The sequence below is a fragment of the Hemiscyllium ocellatum genome, chromosome 1, assembly GCF_020745735.1.
Source record: "Hemiscyllium ocellatum isolate sHemOce1 chromosome 1, sHemOce1.pat.X.cur, whole genome shotgun sequence".
NCBI classification, from domain to species: domain Eukaryota; kingdom Metazoa; phylum Chordata; class Chondrichthyes; order Orectolobiformes; family Hemiscylliidae; genus Hemiscyllium; species Hemiscyllium ocellatum.
The window spans coordinates 26,849,050-26,867,733 of record NC_083401.1 but is presented as its reverse complement, the minus strand read 5'-3'; the positions used below and the strand labels follow the sequence as shown (position 1 = coordinate 26,867,733).

Here is an 18,684-nt window from a genome sequence, read left to right as displayed (position 1 = left end):
GATTGTGTCATTATTGAAGGTGTGAGTTGGTTGATCAGCTTGCTTTTATCCCTCTTGAGTGAAAGAGAGTGGTAGCGGAGGGTTGCTTTATGGATTGGAAGCCTATTACAAGCGGTGTGCCACAGGGATTCATGCTGGGTCCACTGTCTTTTGTTATTTATATGAATGATTTGGATGTGTGGTTGGTAAGTTTGCAGATGATGCCAAAATTGGTGGTGTAGTAGTAAGCGAAGAATGTTACCTCAACATATAATGGGACCTTGATCAGATGGGCTGATGGGCCGAGGAGTGCCACATGGAGTTTAATCTAGATAAATGTGATGTGCTGCATTTTGGTAGGGGCAAATCAGGGCAGGACTTGTACACTTAGTGGTAAGGTCCTGGGGAGTGTTGTTGAACAAAGGGACCTTGGAGTGCAGGTTCATAGTTCCTTGAAAATGGAGTCACAGCTAGACAGGGTAGTGAAGAAGGTGTTTGGTCTGCTTGCTTTTCTTGGTCAGGTCATTGAATACAGGAAGTGGGAGGTCATGACATGGCTATACGGGACACTGGTTAGTCTGCTTTTGGAATACTACTTTCAGTTCATCTCCTTGCTATAGCAAAGTTCTTGTTAAACTTGAAAGGGTTCTCTAAGGGTTGGAGGGTCTGAGTTATAGAGAGAGGCTAAATAGGCTGAGGCTATTTTTTCTGGAGTGTCAGAGGCTGAGGAGTGACCTTAGAACATAGAACATAGGAAAGTACATCGCAGTACAGGCCCTTAGGCTCTCGATGTTGCGCCGATCCAAGCCCACCTAACCTACACTAGCCCACCATCCTCCATATGCCTATCCAGTGCCCGTTTAAATGCCCATAAAGAGGGAGAGTCCACCACTGCTACTGGCAGGGCATTCCATGAACTCACAACTCACTGAGTAAAGAATCTACCCCTAACATCTGTCCTATACCTACCACTCCTTAATTTAAAGCTATGCCCCCTCGTAATAGCTGACTCCATACGTGGAAAAAGGTTCTCATGGTCAACCCTAATCATCTTGTACACCTCTATCAGGTCCCCTGTAAACCTTTTTTTCTCCAATCAAAACAGCCCCAAGTTCCTCAGCCTTTCCTCATACGATCTTTCTACCATACTAGGCAACATCCTGGTAAACCTCCTCTGCACCCGTTCCAGTGCCTCCACATCCTTCCTATAGCATGGCGACCAAAACTGCACACAATACTCCAGATGCGGCCGCACCAGAGTCTGATACAACTGCAACATGACCTCAGGACTCCGGAACACAATTCCTCTACCAATAAAAGCCAGTACGCCATATGTCTTCTTCACAGCACTATTTACCTGGGTGGCAACTTTCAGAGATATAAACCTTATAGTGGTTTAAAAAATTTGAAAGGGCATGGATAGGGCAAATAGTCAAGATCTGTTCACCAGCGAAGGAGAGTCCAAAACTGGAGGGCATAGCTTTAAGAAGAGAGGGCAAACATTTAAAAGAGACCCGAGGGGCAACTTTTCATGCAGAGAGTGATACGTGTATGGAATGAGTTGCTCGAGGAAGTGGTGGAGACTGGTATAATTACAACATTTAAAAGGCATCTGGATGAGTATATAAATAGGAAGGGTTTGAGGGACATGGACCAAATAGTGGTAAATGGGACTAAATTAATTTAGGATATCTGACTATAGAGTCCCACAGCACAGAGCCAGGCTCTTTGGCCGAACTGGTCCATGCCGAACAAAATGTCCATCCACACTAACCCCATTTGCCCACACTTGCCCAAGTGCAGCCTCACCAGCATCCTGTACAACTGCAACATAAGTTCCCAACTTCTATTCTCAATGCCCTGACTGATGAAGGGCATTGTGCCAAAAGCTGCCTTCACTGCCCTGCCTATGTGTGACTCTACTTTCAGAGAACCGTGCACTTGAACTCCAAGGTCTCTCTGTTCCACTACACTACTTAAGGGCCGATCATTCACCATGAAACTCCTACCTTGATTTAGCTTTCGAAAATGCAAGATGCTATATTAAACTCCATTTGCCATTTCTTGGCCCACTATTCCAGCTGATCAAGGTTGTGCTGCATTTTCAGATAATCGTCTTCACTGTCCATGATACCGCCTGTTTTATTGTTATCTGCAAACTTACTAATCATGCCTTGTACATTCTCATCGTCATGGACGAGTTGGACTGAAGGGATTGTTTCTATGCAGTACATCTCTATGACTGTCTAGAGAGATTTAAGCTAAATTGCATGAATATTGGAGCTGGAATATTCAACAAAATACAAAATTTGGTTGAAAATTCTTTTCTTTTGGGAGTTCTGTGCATTTTTTAAAAATTGCTCAAATGAAAGAATGTTGCCTGCCTGAGCCTAACCAGCTCTGATCTTGCATGACACCACAACCATCCTTAAATATTCTTGAAAGAACAATGTTCATGCATCAATATAGTTTTGATCCTTGTTTAGAACTGCCACTCTGTTTATTTTCCACTGGTAGTTAATGCTGATAATTCTGCACACAAATTGTTTTTACAAGAGAAATATTAGTGTTGACAAAACCATCTCCTTCCCCCATCTTGTATTTACAGTGTTTATGTTTTGTCAGTGTACTGATCAAGGTCCTGCTGCAATTTCTGAGGGATCAAGGGACTGTTTCCGTGCTGTACATCTCTCTGACTCTCTAGAGAAGTTTAAGCTAAATTGCTTGAATGCTGCAGTTGCAAAGAGGTTATGTTAAAGGAAAAATAATAACTAGAGAGAGAATAGGACTCCTCAAGGACCAAAGTGGATATGTGTGTGTAGAACTGCAGCAGATGGGCGAGGTCCTCAATGAATATTTCTCCTCTGTGTTTACCATGGAGAAAGACATGAAGACTTGGGAAAGTTAGTGATCATATTTTAGGGACAATCCATATCACAGTAGAGAGGGTGTTGGACGTATTAGAATGTATAAAGGTGGATAAATCGCTTGGTCCTGATCAGGTACATCCAAGAACACTGCAAGAGGCTATAGAAGAAATTGTAGGAGCACTGGCTGATAGTGTTGCATTACCATTAGCCATGGGTGAGGTCCTGGAAGATTGGAGGGTAGTGAATGTTGTCTCCTTATTCAAGAAGGGCTGCAAAGAAAAACCTTGGAACTATAGACCAGTAATCCTAACATTTGTGGTAGGTAAGTTACTTGAGAAGATTCTGAGGTAAGATATACATGCAATTGGAAAGACAGGTTGGATTAGGAGTAGTCAGCATGGCTTTATGCGTAGGAGATCATGCTCCACACATTTGTTGGAGTTCATTGATGAAGTGACTAGGAAGGTTGACAAGGGCAGGACTACAGATGTAGTTAATATGGATTTCAGTAAGGCCTTTAATAAGGTACCCCATGGTAGGCTGCTCTGGAAGGTTAGATCGCATGGAATTCAGAGGAAGTTGGCAAATTGGATATGCAATTGGCTTGGAGGTAGGAAGCAGAGAGTAATAGTAGAAAGATGCTTGTTGGACTGGAGGACTGTGACAAGTGGAGTCCCTCGGGCTGTGCTAGGCCCGTTGCTGTTTGTTATCTATGTCAATGATTTGGATGAGAATGTACAAAGCATGATTAGTAAGTTTGCAGATAACAATACCATAGGAATTATTTTTGACGGTGTGGAAGGTTATCAAAAATTGCAGCAGGATCTTGATCAGCTGGCAAGGAGGCCAAAAATTGGCAAATGGAGTTTAATATAGATAAGTGTGAGGTATTGTGTTTTAGAAAGTCAAATCAATGTAGGGGTTTCATGGTGAATGGTAGGGGAAGTTTAGTGGAACAGAGGGACCTTGGAGTTCAGGTTCATGGCTCTCTGAAAGTGGAGTCACAGGTAGACAGGGCAGTGAAGACTTTTGGCACACTAGCCTTCATCAGTCAGGGTATTGAGTACAGCAGTTGAGAAGTTATGTTGCAGTTGTACTGGATATTGGTGAGGTTGCACGTGGAGCATTGTGTTTGGTTTTGGTCAACTTGCTATAGGAATGATGTTATTAAACTGGAAAGAGTGCAGAGGAAATTTCACAAGGATGTTGCCAGGACTCAATGGTCTGAGTTATAGGGAGAGGTTGGACAAACTAGGACTTTTTTTTTGAGGACGCTGAGGGGAAATCTGAAAGAAGTGTGTCACATTAAGAGTGGCCTGGATAAGGTGAATGCACTCAGTCTTTTTCTCAGGGTTGGTGAATCAAGGACTAGAGGGCATCAGTTTAAGGTTAGAGGGGAAAGAATAAAAGGGAACCTGAGGGGCAACTTCTTTTTACACAGCAGATTGTACACATGTGGAATGAGCTGCCTGCGGAAGTGGTTGAGGTGGGTACATTAATCATGTTTAAAAGGCATTTGCACAAATAATGGATAAGAAAGGTTTAGATTGGTGTGGGCCAGGCACAGTGAAATAAGGTTAGAATGGATGGACATTTTGGGCAGCATGAACCAGTTTGGGTCAAAGAGCCTGTCTCTGTGCTCTAGGACTCTGATTCTATGAATATTAATACTGATGAAAGCCTTATAATATTGCCACCAGTACAGCCTATATTTGAGAAATCAGACTAGAAAGCATTAGTGGAAATAACCATAAGTGAATTTTCCTCCAGAAATGGATAACAGGGGAAGAATTGTTACTTTAAATCCCAGCGTATTGGAGAGCTTCTTTTATTCTATTAAATACTTTCTTCTTGACGTGCAGAAAATTAATTATCGATAAATAATGGGAGATTACCATGTTAGATGCAAGTGTTTATGTGTTTTTTGTAATGTGATAAGTAGTCAGTCTGAGCACTTTATTTTAATATTATTTGATTTGATTTATTATTGTCATGTATTGAGATACAGTGAAAAGTAGTGTTTTGTGTGCTCTCAAGGCAAATCATACTTTACAAAAGTATATCAAGGAGATGATTATAAAAATGTAAGGAAATGATCTATTGGGGACAGCTTGCAAAGAATCGCCAAGCTCTGGTGCCATCTTGGAAACCACAGAGGGTTTAACTTATATATTTTAGGTGCTATTAAAAATGAAGTAAAAGATGATTTCAAAGACTTATCTCCAGTAACCTTGATATATGTGCATAAAATGTAATGATATATTCGATGTAAAACTGAAGTTCTGTTTTGAATTATGGTTTACTACGTTATTTAAAGTGAATGTGAACAAGTGATCAGGGTAATGTTGATATCCTTGGAATTTTCTTTGGGGCTTTGGATGGAGGTGAGGGAGGAGGTGTGGAGACAGGTTTTACACCTTTTGCGGTGGCAAAAGAAGGTGCCGGTAGTGGACCTAACAAAGGAGCCATGGGGAGAATGGTCCCTGCGGAATGCTGATAGGGGTGGGAAGGGGAATATATCTCTGGTGGTGGAGTCTGACTGTAGGTGACGGAAATGGTGGAGGATGATGCGATGTATCCAGAGATTGGTGGGGTAGTGTATGGTCTCCTCTAAGTTGGCTTGATGTGGTCTCCTGTACACTGGGGAGACAGTCCGCCAACTCGCAGAATGTTTCAGAGAACACCTCTGGGACAGGCACACCAAACAACCCTAACGTCTTGTGGCCAACCACTTCAACTTACCCTTCCACTCCGCCAAGGACATGCAAGTCCTGGGCCACCTTCACCACTAAATTCTAGCCACCAGATACCTGGGGGAAGAACACCTCATCTTCTGCCTTGGGCTCCTCCAATCAGATGGCGTGAATTTTGATTTCACCAGTTTCCTCATCTCCTCTCCCCTCACCTCAACCCAGATCCAACCCTCCAACTTGGTACTGTCCTCTTACACTGCCCCACCTGTCCATCTTCCTTCCCACCTATCCACTCCATCCTCTACTCCGACCTATCACTATCATCCTCCACCTGCATCTATCTATCGTCTTCCATGCTACCTTCCCCCGCAGCCCCCTCACCTCCTATTTATCTCTCAGCCCCCTTCTCATTCCCACCCCTCCACTCCTGATGAAGAGCTTATGCCCAAATGTCGACTCTCCTGCTCCTTGAATGCTGTTCGACCTGCTGTGCTTTTCCAGCACCACACTTTTCGACACGGCAATGTTGACTGTCAGATTTGAAAAAATGAAGTATTTTTTGTCAAAACATATAACAAGCTCAAATAATAAGTTGAATTTAATGCTTTTCATGTTTATCTTTGTAACAAACAGGCTGGAGACTTGGGTGGAGAAATGACAAATGGAATTTAATCTGAACAAGTGCAAGCTGATGCATTTTGGAAGGTCTAATGCAGGAGGGAAAGTTTCAATAAATGGTAGAATTCTTTGTAGCACTATCATAGAAGAATCCATATGCACAGGTCCACGGTTTCCTGAAAGTGGCAACATAAATTGCCAAGATTGTCAAGAAGGATTATAGACTGCTTGCATTCCTTGGTCAGGACATGGAGTATAAAAATTGACAAGTAATGTTGCAGCTGTATGGATCTTTTGTTAGGCTACGAGTGGAATGTTGTGTGCAGTTCAGGGAGGTTTGCTACACCACAAGAACAATGTGGAGGCTTTGCCGAGAAATGGTTTGCCAGGGTGTGGCCTGGTTTGGAGGGTATTAGCTGTGAGAAAGGTTTGGACAAACCTGATTTGTTTCACTCGAGCATTGAAGAATGAGGGGTGACCTGATATAGGTTTACGAGTTTGAGAGGCATGGATAGATTATACAGTCTAAGCCTTTTACCCTAGCTAGAATTGTCAGTTGCTGGTGAGCATAGGTTTAATATAAAAGAGGGATGTTTAAAGAGATGTGAGAGACCAGTATTTTACACAGAGGGTGTTAAGTGTCTGGAATGTGCTGGGATTGGAAGGATACAGACTGTGTAGAAGCAAAAGGGTTTTTAGTTCATCTGAGGCATATTGGGCCTGGGGAAATGAAATGAAGTGAAAGGTTTGTTTTCCTTGGAAGGACTTGATTGAGGTATATAAAATGAAAGTGTCGTGAGAGCAGATTGTGGGAATTCCTTCCTCATGGGTAAATGTGTTCTAAATCCAGAGGACATAAGGTTAAGGTGAGGACTAAGTAGTTTAGATGAGGTCTGAGAAAGAGTTCTTCCATCAAGAGGATGGTAGAAATGAACTGCAGACAAAAAAATGCTGGAAATCGCAACTGGTCAGGCAACATTCATAGAGAGAGAGCAAAGTAACGTTTTGAGCTGAGATGATACTTCGTCAGAGCTAACATAAAGTGTGGAGAGGACAACATTATACAAATGAGTCATTTAGCTTGCTTTCTCTCTGGATGCTGCCTTACCCATTGTTATTGCCAACATTTTTTGTCTTCAGTACAATATTCTAGCACCTGCAGTAATTTGCTCCTACATTGTAGAAATATGGAATGTGCTGCCTGCAGGATGGAAGAGGCAGATACACTTGCATATTCAAGAAGCATCTGGACAAGTACTTAAATTGCCAGGGCATAGTAGGAGTGTTGGAGAGTTATGTAGAATACAATAAAATGCTTTGGATTTTTGAGTCATAAATTATGAGCAGTTGTGAAATTAACTAACTTCTGATTGTGTTTCTATCTTCTCTCTGTAGGAGAAAGTATGAGAATTGCATCTGCAGAGTTTGCAGAAGATCCCTGTTCTTCTGTAAAGCGTGGAACCATGGTTCGGGCAGCCCGTGCTCTGCTTTCTGGAGTAACACGCTTGTTGATCCTTGCTGACATGGCAGATGTCATGAGGCTTTTAACTCATTTAAAAATTGTAAGATTTTACTAAAGCTTTAGGAAACAGCTAGTCGTGTTTTAATATATTAATTTTTAATGATCATAAATTATAGTAATTTATAAGCTGACAATAAAAATGTTACTTGTACTTTTAAGTTAAATGTCCAGGACAGTGAGGAAAATAGTAATAGTTGTTCCACCCAAGCTTTAGTATTTGTTTATTACATATTGAATGTGTGACTTGATCCTCACAAATTTAGCATTTTAGAAAATGATGTCTTAAGTTGAAATGCATTATGTCTAAACCACAATTAACAGGTAGAGGAATCTTTGGATGCTGTGAAGAATGCCACCAATGAGCAGGATCTGGCCAGTCGCTTCAAGGAATTCGGGAAGGAGATGGTCAAACTTAATTATGTGGCTGCTAGAAGACAGCAGGTATGACAGAAAAGCTGTGTTCATCTTGCACAGTATGTAATTTTGCTAAGATGAGAGTACCAAATTAGTTAGATTAATCTTCTAGCAACCTCAGTGGAAAATTAAAGGTTTTCTAACCAAGCGAAGTAACCTAGTTTTAAAAGAAAATTCTGTATAGTTATGTAATTAACTGTAGGGAATTCAAATTAGTGTGACTGCCATAAATCAGTGTTTATTTTCCCCATTTCCTTAGAATTGCTATAAAGTTAGTGTATTTACATCACAACAACTGATCATTTTTTGGAGCATGTCCATATCAATGATTATATACCTCATAATTTTCCTTCCATCGTTCTTTTTTTAACTGATCAACAGATCCTTCTGTTCCTTTTTCCCTCTGCTAAACTGGTTTTTCGTTTGATATTTTAATTTTTTTCATCACAACGACTAGCTGATTATCAAGTTTCACATTTTTGCCACTGTGTGGCTGAAGAGTGAGTGAAAGAACGACCTGCAGATAGTAACCAGCAGTCAGATGAACAAACAAAAGTAAAACTGGCAGAAATGCAACACCAGTCAGAAGTGTAAATAAAAGGAAGACCATAGGCAGTCAGTTTCAGTAAGCAGAATAAGTAAAAGAAGAATCCTGAGTTAGAGGTCCAAGGACGACAGGATGATGTTTAACAAAAAACCCTCCATGATAAAGAGCAAGAGGTTGAAGAACGTCCAAGATTTTGTTTTTTAAAAAGAGGCAAGAGCGTGAGAGTTTAGCAGCTTCGAGACTAGTTGCTGCTACTGCTTGTGGAGCACCAGAGCTATGTTTCGGTAGAAATTAGTGTCACAGGAAAGCCAGAGGTTAATTTGGCCATTGACTATAGCTGTTCCAGGTTATCCTAAACAGTGGACCAACACCTTGTTTTGCATAGACTGTGTGTTAGTTGGTGTGCAATGCCATCTAATGCTAAAAGCACTTCCTCACAGTAAATTAGCGATAGGTAATAAGTGTGTGTCCAGCTTAATCAGCACCACCCATATCCCATGAGTAAATGAATAAATAAAACATTTGCAACACCTCAGGTCCTGTCTCCAAATGCAGTAAAATCTTGACATTGACAACACCAGAAGTATCCAAAATAAGGTAGGTGAGCTTGCAGCTTAGATAGGTATCTGGGACTTCGATGTTATGGCCACTTCGAAGACATGGATCAAGCAGGGTCAGGAATGGATGTTGCAGGTTCCAGGATTTAGATGTTTCATTAAGCACTGGGAAGGCGGTAAAAGAGGGGGAGGTGAGCCTTTTTCGTCAAGAACAGTATAACGGTGGCTGAAAGAACTTTTGACGAGGACTCGTCTGCTGAGGTGGTATGGGCTGAGATTAGAAACAGGAGAGGAGAGCTCACATTGCTGGGAGTTTTTTTATAGGCCCCCGCAGAGTTCCAGGGATGTGGAGGAGAGGATTGGCAAAACAATTCTGGGTAGGAGTGAAAGGAACAGGGTGGTCATTATGGGGTCTTTAACTTTCCCAATATTGACTGGAAATGCTACAACTCTAGTACTCCATTTTTGTCTGAAGTGTGCAGGAAGGTTTCCTGTCACAGTATGTCGAAAGGCCGAAAAGAGGGGAGGCCATACTGGATCTTGTGCTTGGTGATGAACCAGGCCAGGTGTTTGATTCAGTGGTAGGTGAGCACTTTGCAGAAAGTGACCATAATTCTGTTACGTTTAGTTTAGCAATAGAAAGGGATAGGTATGTGCCACAGGGCAAGAGTTATTGATGGGGGAAGGGCAATTATAATGTGATTAGGCGAGACTTAGGATACATAGTATGAGGTAGCAAAATCCAGGGGATGGGGACAATTGAAATGTGGAGCTGGATTAAGGAACAGATATTGTGTGTCCTTGATAGGTATGTCCCTGTCAGGCAAGGAGGAAGTAATAAGGTGAGGGAACTGTGGTTTATGAAAGAAATTGCCTATCAGGAAATGTTTTGGAAAGGATTGTAAGAGATAGGATTTATAATCATCTAGCAAGCAACAATTTGATTGTAGATAGTCAACGTGGTTTCGTCAAGGGCAGGTCATGTCTCACAAGCCTCATTGAGATTTTTGAGAAGATGAACAAGCATGTGGATGAGGGTAGGGCAGTTGACGTTTTGTAAATGGACTTCAGTGAAGCCTTTGATAATGTTCCACATGGTTGACTGCTGGAGAAAATGCAGAGGGATGGTATTGAGGGTGATTTAATAGTTTGGAAGAAAGCAGCAAGTGGTGGTTGATGGAAAATATTCAGCCTCGAGTCCGGTTACTAGTAGTATGCCACAAGGATCTGTTTTGGGACCACTGCTGTTTGTCATTTTTATAAATGACTTGGACACAGACATGGATGGATGGGTTAGTAAGTTTGTAGATGACACTAAAGTCGGTGGAGTAGTGGACAGTGTGGAAGAACATTGCAGGTTGCAGGGGACTTGGATAAACTGCAGAATTGGGCTGAGAGGTTGTAAATGTGAGGTGATTCACTTTGGGGAGAATAACAGGAAGGCAGAATACCGGGTCAGTGGAAAGGTTTTTGGTCGTGTGGATGTGCATAGGGATCTTGGAGTCCATGTACATAGATCCCTGAAAGTTGCCACCCAGGTTGTTAAGAAGGCATACGGTGTGTTAGGTTTTATTAGTAGAGGGATTGAGTTCCGGAGCTGCAATGTCATGTTGCAACTATACAAAATGCTATTGCGGCCACACTTAGAATATTATGTACAGTTTTAGTCATACCGTTGCAGGAAGGATGTGGAAGCATTGGAAAAGGTGCGGAGGAGATTTACCAGGATGTTGCCTAATCTGGAGGGAAGGCCTTATGAGGAAAGGCTGAGAGACCTGAGTCTCTCGTCATTGGAGAGAAGAAGGCTCGGGGGAATTTGATAGAGACATACAAGATGATCAGAGGATTATATAGGGTAGACAGTGAAAGTCTTTTTCTTAGGATGATGATGTCAGCTTGTACAAGGGGGCGCAGCTACAAATTGAGGGGTGATAGATTTAAGAGAGATGTCAGAGGAAGGTTCTTTACTCAGAGAGTAGTAAGGCCATGGAGTGCCCCACCTGCCAATGTCATTAACTCAGCCACATTAGGAGTATTTAAACAATCCTTGGATAAGCACATGGATGATGGTGGGATAATGTAGGGAGTCGGGCTTAAATTAGTTCACAGGTTGGCGCAACATCAAGGGCCGAAGGGCCTGTTCTGCACTGTATTGTTCTATGTTCTATGTCTGTTTTCAAATTGGAATACAAATGTACCCAATAATTTAAACCAGCTAGCTCTAAGCAGAGAATTGAAAAACTGCTAAAAAGCTGTACATATTGGTATTTTGTTTCCCACTTGCAGGAACTGAAAGACCTTCACTCTAGGGATGAAATGGCAGCAGCTCGAGGTGCTTTGAAGAAGAATGCTACCATGCTCTATACTGCCTCCCAAGCATTCCTCCGACATCCTGATGTAGCTGCTACCAGAGTGAATCGTGATTATGTCTTCAAACAAGTACAAGAGGCTATTGCCGGAATTTCAAATGCAGCCCAGTCAACTTCAGTGCCAGATGATAAACATGGACCTATTGGCATTGGCGAGCTAGCTGCAGCACTGAATGAATTTGATGTAAGTACCTTGGACATTATGCTGATACTCTTTGGATTTTCCCATATTTTACTGATCAATTTAAAATTATATGCCAATTAATATCTTCCAGTCACGGCAACTTGTGTTTACGTCTTTTGATTGGGAATGAGGATTTTGATCACATGTTCATGCACAATTCCAATACACAATATAAGATCAACAGATTTGAGCAGATTTTCTTTGATCAGGGAATTAGTGTTTATTCAACATTCAAAGTCTTGGTTCCTTATAGTGTTGATTTTGATTACAGTTACCAGGAAAACTCATATTCAATAATGTTTATCTTTTTCTCTCTGGATGAAATAAAGAGATACCGTGATCGCTATCTCATGAATCTGAAAATCTAACTCTAACTTGCTCACAGAGATGCTGACAGGCACTTGCAGCTTTTTTTGTATTGAATTGAATTACATTGTTGTACTGAAATTTTTACTTAGGGATTTGGACTTGTAACCAGGCGAGCAAGAGAATTAGTTAAAGTAGTACCAAATTGCTTTAGTCTTCACCTTATCAATGTTCTTTACTTACCAACCTAGGTTTGAAACCTCTTCAAGTATTTGACTTTTTGTACTGTTAAAATTCATCTAGAGATCAACAATGATTAAGAAAAAAATTGAATTTGCAATTAATAGCTGAAAAGTATGTCAGCATGATATTAAGGTTTTTACTCTAACAAATGCCTAAAAAAAAATATTAATTTAGAACTACTTTTGCAAGCAACTTAGACTTTAAACAATAGAAAAGAACATTTCTCTTTTATGTTGATCATGATAAAGATTGTAATTTTGTAGAGTAATGAATGCTTAAACAATCCAGTATCTCTTGCAAGCTTCCGAAGAGTTTGATTTCCCATTCGTGAATAGTAACTTCAAATAACTGTTTCTGGGTGTTGTTGGAACAGTTTCCCAGATCCAATCTGTAAAGTCATCTCTGCTGATTCACACCTCCAATTAAAGGTATGTACAGCTGTGGAACCATCACAATGTTTATGTGCAAATTAATCACTTCATGTCAAAAATACTATGCATTGTTCATCTCATATTAATAATACTTTGACAGTAATAACATTCCAGAGCAGTGTAACTTTGTTCTTTCAGAAGTTATTCCACATGTGTGACTTGCTATCTGGAACTTCTGCCCAGTGATAATATTAATACTTGTAGCATTGCAGCTAGTTAAGTCACAAGCATTCTCAAACTCATCAGGTCAGGCAGGGTTTATGCAGAGAAACAGAATTAGCATTTCAGATTGATTTTATTTCTATCAAAAATCAAGAGAAATAGCTTGTTTTCACTCATTACTCCACCAGCCTCTGTATTCAATAGGTCATTCTCTGCCATTTCTGCCAGCTCCAGTGCGATGTGTCCACCAAACACATCTGTGTCTGTCGTCTGTCTTAGTTTTCTGTAGGCATCAATCAAAGTCAGTATGGCTTCATGAAGGCTTTGCCATGCCTGACAAATTTACTAGCATTCTTTGAGCAAGTGGGTAATAGGCAAGGCAAATGGAATGTTGGTATTCCTTTCACAGGGAATAAAACCTAGTGGTAGGGAGATTTTATTAAAACTGGAGAAGGGTCCAGTCAAATAATGTTGTGAATGGTTTTGGGCCCCTTACTAAAGGAGAAGTACACTCAACTTAGAAATAGTCCAGAGTAGATTCACTGGGCTGATACCTCATATGGAGGGCCTGTCTTATGAGGAGAGGCGTACTTGTTGGAAAAATGAGAGAAAATGTTTTTGAAATGTACTAGATTCTTAGAGGACTTGATAGAGTAAATAAGGAAAGGCTCTTTTCCCTTGTGGGACAGTCTAGAACCAGAAGGCATAATCTGAGAAAAAAAGGGGTCCATATTTAAGACTGGTGAGGAAGAATTTCTCCTCTGTGGGTTATTTAGCTATGGATTTTTTTTAACCGCAGAGGGCTGTTGAGGCTGGGTCATTAAATTTATTCAAGCCTGTGACAGACTGATCTACTGATTAAAAATCTATCAAGGGTTAGGGGGAAAAGGCAGAAAAATGGAGTTGTGGATTATCAAATTACCTTGATCTCCTAAAATTGTGGAGGAAAGTCAAGGGGCTGAATGGCCTCCTTCTGTCTTATGTTGTATTCCACACCACAGTCACCCATAAACATGCCCCTCTCACTTTCTACAGTACCTTCTTTGTTAATGTAGGAGCTACAATTGATCTCTTTTCATCTGTTTCCTTCTTACTGTTCAAGGCCCCAAAACTTTTACTATTTTAAATTTAATACATTGTATTTGCTGCTTGCAATGTGATCACCTCTACAGGAGGAACATCGAGTGCAGACCAAATGATTGCTTGGAGAACATCTGATCTCTTCACAAGTTTGACCTTGAGCTTCTGCTTGATTGTCATTTTCGTTATCCAACTTGCTCCACCATTGACCATTTTTGCCCATGGCACTGTTGTCATGAAGCTCTCACAAGCCTGAGGAACAATACCATATCTTTAAACTTGGGTCTCTACAGTCTACTGAGCTCAACGCTGAGTTGAAGAATTTTTAGTTATGACCTCTGTATCCCCTGTTTTCATTTGATATCATTTGTTTTGCTGGGGTGGTCTTCATCTTCATTCCTTTTTTATCCTCTTATGTAGAATTCAAATAGTTTGCATATTGTAGTTTACCTCTCATGTGGACTCAATCTTTTTTTGCTTCAGTATATCCATTACAACTCTTTCTGGCAGTTGCATCTTGTAATTATCGTTATTTAATCTCCCTGGCATCCATCCTATCACAGATATTTTTTCTTTTGTTGTTTTTGCCCCCTTCCATGCTTCTACTGACTTAAACTCTATATTTCCAGTTCTCTTTGGTTCTGACAAAAAAAGTCATCGACCTGAAACATTAACTCTGTCTGCAGATGCTACCTGACTGCTAAGTTTTTCTGGCATTTCTTCTGTTCTTATTTCAGATTACAAGCACCCACAGTATTTTGCTATTGCTGTAACTAATGTTGGACTCTTCTTAATCATTAATGTAGCTTAAACATTTATATTATTAAGAAATATATTCATTGTTCATTGTTGACCATACTGAACTGAAAATTCTTACTTTGTCAAGTTGTCGAACCATCCCAACTCGAGCTTGCTCTCTTTCCATGGATGCTGTCTGACCTGCTGTGATCTCCAGTATTTGATTTCACTGACATCTTAAAATGTTTGTCTGAATATTCCAAGGTGAAAACTGCTGAGTAACTTAAATAGGATATGTTTATTTTACTTCATTAATAGGTTAGATTGCAATATTTGACTAATATTTTCAGCTGTGATGTGTGCAAAATGGTATTGTTGACATAGTTACTACTCAACACTCAAATTTTTACCTTGATTAAATATAGGTTTTGTCGATGTTAAATGAGTAGTTTTTTTATTGTAACCTTACCTGCATTTGCTTCTCCTATTAAAGCAAAGCGTGCTGAGGACTCTGAAAGTTTGCAGAGGGAAAAAGTTAGTTTAAATGAGTGGGCAAAAGTCTGGCAGATGGAATACAATGTTGATAAATGTGAAATCATACATTTTGTTACAAATAACAGGGGAAAAAATTATTTGAATGGTAAAAAAGTTGCAGCATGCTGCTGTGCAGAGGGACTTGGTGCATGAATCGCAGAAGGCTGGTTTGCAGGTGCAACAGATAATTAAGAACGCAAATGAAATTTTGTCGTTCATTGCTAGAAGGATGGAGTTTAAAAGCAGGAAGATTGTGTTTCGGCTGTATAGGGTGTTGGTGAGATCACATCTAGACAACAGCGTGCAGTTTTTGTCTTCTTACTTGAGAAAGGATGTCTGGCCCTGGAGGGGTTGCAGAGGAGGCTCACTAAGTTGATTCTGGAGTTGAGAGGGTTGGCTTATGAGGAGACACTGAGTAGTCTGGGATTTCATTGGATTTGAGAAGAATGAGGTGGGATCTTACAGAGACATATAAAATTATGAAGAGAATACATAAGATAGAAGCAGGGATATTGTTTCCACTGGCAGGTGAAATTAGAACAAGAGGGTCTAGCCTAAATTAGAGGGAGCAGATTTACGACTGAATTAAGGAGGAACTTCTTTACCCAAAGGGTTGTGAATATGTGGAATCCCCTGCCCAGCACAGTAGTTGAGGCTTCCTCATTGAATGCGTTTAAGGCAAAGACAAATACATTTTTGAACAATAAACAAATATGGTGAGAAGGTGAGTGAGTGGAACTGAGGCCATGGTCTTATTGAATGGCAAAATGGATTTGAAGGGCCAGATGGCCTCCTCTTGCTCCTAGAACATAGAACATAGAAAAGTATAGCACAGAACAGGCCCTTTGGCCCACAATGTTGTGCCAAGGATTAATCCTAATGTAAAATAAAGTAACTTAACCTACGCACCTCTCAATTCACTGCTATAAATGTGCATATCCAGCAGTCACTTAAATGTCCTGAATGACTCTGCTTCCACCACCGCTGCTGGCAACACGTTCCATGCATTCATGACTCTCTGCCTAAAGAACCTTCCTCTGATGTCCCATCTATACCTTTCTCCTAATATCTTAAAACTGACACCTCGTGTCAGTCAATCCTGCCCTGGGGAAAAGTCTCTAGCTATTGCCTCGATCAGTTCCTCTCATTATCTTGTATACTTCAATCAGGTCATATCTCTTCCTCCTTTTCTTCAGAGAGAGAAGTCCAAGCTTAGTCAACCTCTCTTCATAAGACAAGCCCTCCACTCCAGGCAGCATCCTGGTAAATCTTCTTTGCATCTGGTCCAAAGCGTCCACATCTTTCCTGTAGTAGGGTGACCAGAACTAGACACAATATTCCAAGTGTGGTCTCACCAGGGACTTGTACAGCTATTGCAAAAATCTCGTGGCTCTTAAACTCGATCGCCCTGTTAATGGAAGCCAAAACACCATATGCTTTCTTAACAACCCTATCCGTTTGGGTGGTAACTTTGAGGGATCAATGTACTTGAACACCAAGATCCCTCTGTTCCTCCACAATGCATTTTGGCCAAAAAAATGGAAAGGCAACCTATTATCTAAATGGGGTAGACTTTGGGGTTCTCTGGTGCAGAGGCATCTGGGTGTCCTCATTCTTGAGTCACAAAAAAAAGCATGCCGGTTCAGCAGATAATAAAGAAAGCAAATGGCATGTTGGCTTTTATAGCTAAAGGAATAGAATATAAAAGTAAGGAAGTACTGTTGCAAGTATCCAAGGCATTGGTGAGACCGCATCTGGAGGATTGTGTGCAGTTTTGATCCCCTTATTTGATAAAGTATGTAGTGGCATTGGAGGCAATTTAGAGGGCGTGCACGAATAAAAAGATGGCTTCATTTTGTTTTTCTAATTCTTAATCCCATTGCAATGAAAGATATAAGTCATAGAGTCATAGAGTCATAGAGATGTACAGCATGGAAACAGACCTTTTGGTCCAACTCGTCCATGCCGACCAGATATCCCAACCCAATCTAGTCCCTCCTGCCAGCACCCGGCCCATATCCCTCCAAACCCTTCCTATTCATATACCCATCCAACTGCCTCTTAAATGTTACAATTGTACCAACCTCCACCACTTCCTCTGGCAGCTCATTCCATACACATACCACCCTCTGTGTAAAAAAGTTGCCCCATAGGTCTCTTTTATATCTTTCCCCTCTCACCCTAAACCTATGCCCTCTATTTCTGGACACCCCGACCCCAGAGAAAAGACTTTGTCTATTTATCCTATCCATGCCCCTCATAATTTTGTAAACCTCTATAAGGTTACCCGTCAGCCTCTGATGCTGCAGGGAAAACAGCCCCAGCCTGTTCAGCCTCTCCCTGTAGTTCAGATCCTCCAACCCTGGCAACATCCTTGTAAATCTTTTCTGAACCCTTTCAATTTTCACAACATCTTTCCAATAAGAAGGAAACGAGCATTGCATGCAATATTCCAACAATGACCTAACCAGTGTCCTGTACAGCTGCAACATTACCTCCCAACTCCAGTACTCAATACTCTGACCAATAAAGGAAAGCATATCAAGCGCCTTCTTCACTATCTTATCTACCTGCGGCTCCACTTTCAAGGAGCTATGAACCTGCACTCCAAGGTCTCTTGTTCAGCAACGCTCCCTAGGACCTTACCATTAAGTGTATACGTCCTGCTAAGATTTTGCTTTCCCAAAATGCAGCACCTCGCATTTATCTGAATTCAACTCCATCTGCCACTTCTCAGCCCATTGGCCCATCTGGTCAAGATCCTGTTGTAATCTGAGGTAACCCTCTTCGCTGTCCACTACACCTGCAATTTTGGTGTCATCTGCAAACTTACTAACTGTACTTCTTATGCTGGCATCCAAATCATTTATGTAAATTACAAAAAGTAGTGGACCCAGCACCAATCCACTGGTCACAGGCCTCCAGTCTGAAAAACAACCCTCCTCCACCATCCTCTGTCTTTTACCTTTGAGCAAGTTCTGTATCTAAATGACTAGTTCTTCCTGTATTCTGTGAGATCTAACCTTGCTAATCAGTCTCCTATGAGGAACCTTGTCGAATGCCTTACTGAAGTCCATATAGGTCACATCTACTGCTCTGCCCTCATCAATCTTTTTTGTTACTTACTCAAAAAACTCGGGATCAAGTTTATGAGACATAAGTTCCCATGCACAAAGCCATTGACTATCTCTAATCAGTCCTTGCCTTTCCAAATACATGCACATCCTGTCCCTCAGGATTCCCTCCAACAACTTACCCACCACCAACATCAGGCTCACTGGTCGATAGTTCCCTGGCTTGTCCTTACCACCTTTCTTAAACAGCGGCACCACGTTAGCCAACCTCCAGTCTTCTGGCACCTCACCTGTGACTATCGATGATACAAATATCTCAGCAAGAGGCCCAGCAATCACTTCTCTAGCTTCCCACAGAGTTTT

The 18,684-nt window shown here is 41.1% G+C and overlaps 1 protein-coding gene across 1 annotated transcript in view; it reads left to right on the top strand.

The window, feature by feature from the left end:
- The window catches only part of ctnna2 (catenin (cadherin-associated protein), alpha 2), a 1,237,032-nt gene that overhangs the window by 161,313 nt on the left and 1,057,035 nt on the right, over positions 1 to 18,684 (top strand). The window contains exons 4-6 of the mRNA XM_060828354.1: positions 7,556 to 7,722; positions 8,004 to 8,123; positions 11,487 to 11,753. Of these exons, the coding sequence (XP_060684337.1) occupies positions 7,556 to 7,722; positions 8,004 to 8,123; positions 11,487 to 11,753 (554 nt within the window). The remainder of the gene's footprint in view (positions 1 to 7,555; positions 7,723 to 8,003; positions 8,124 to 11,486; positions 11,754 to 18,684) is intronic.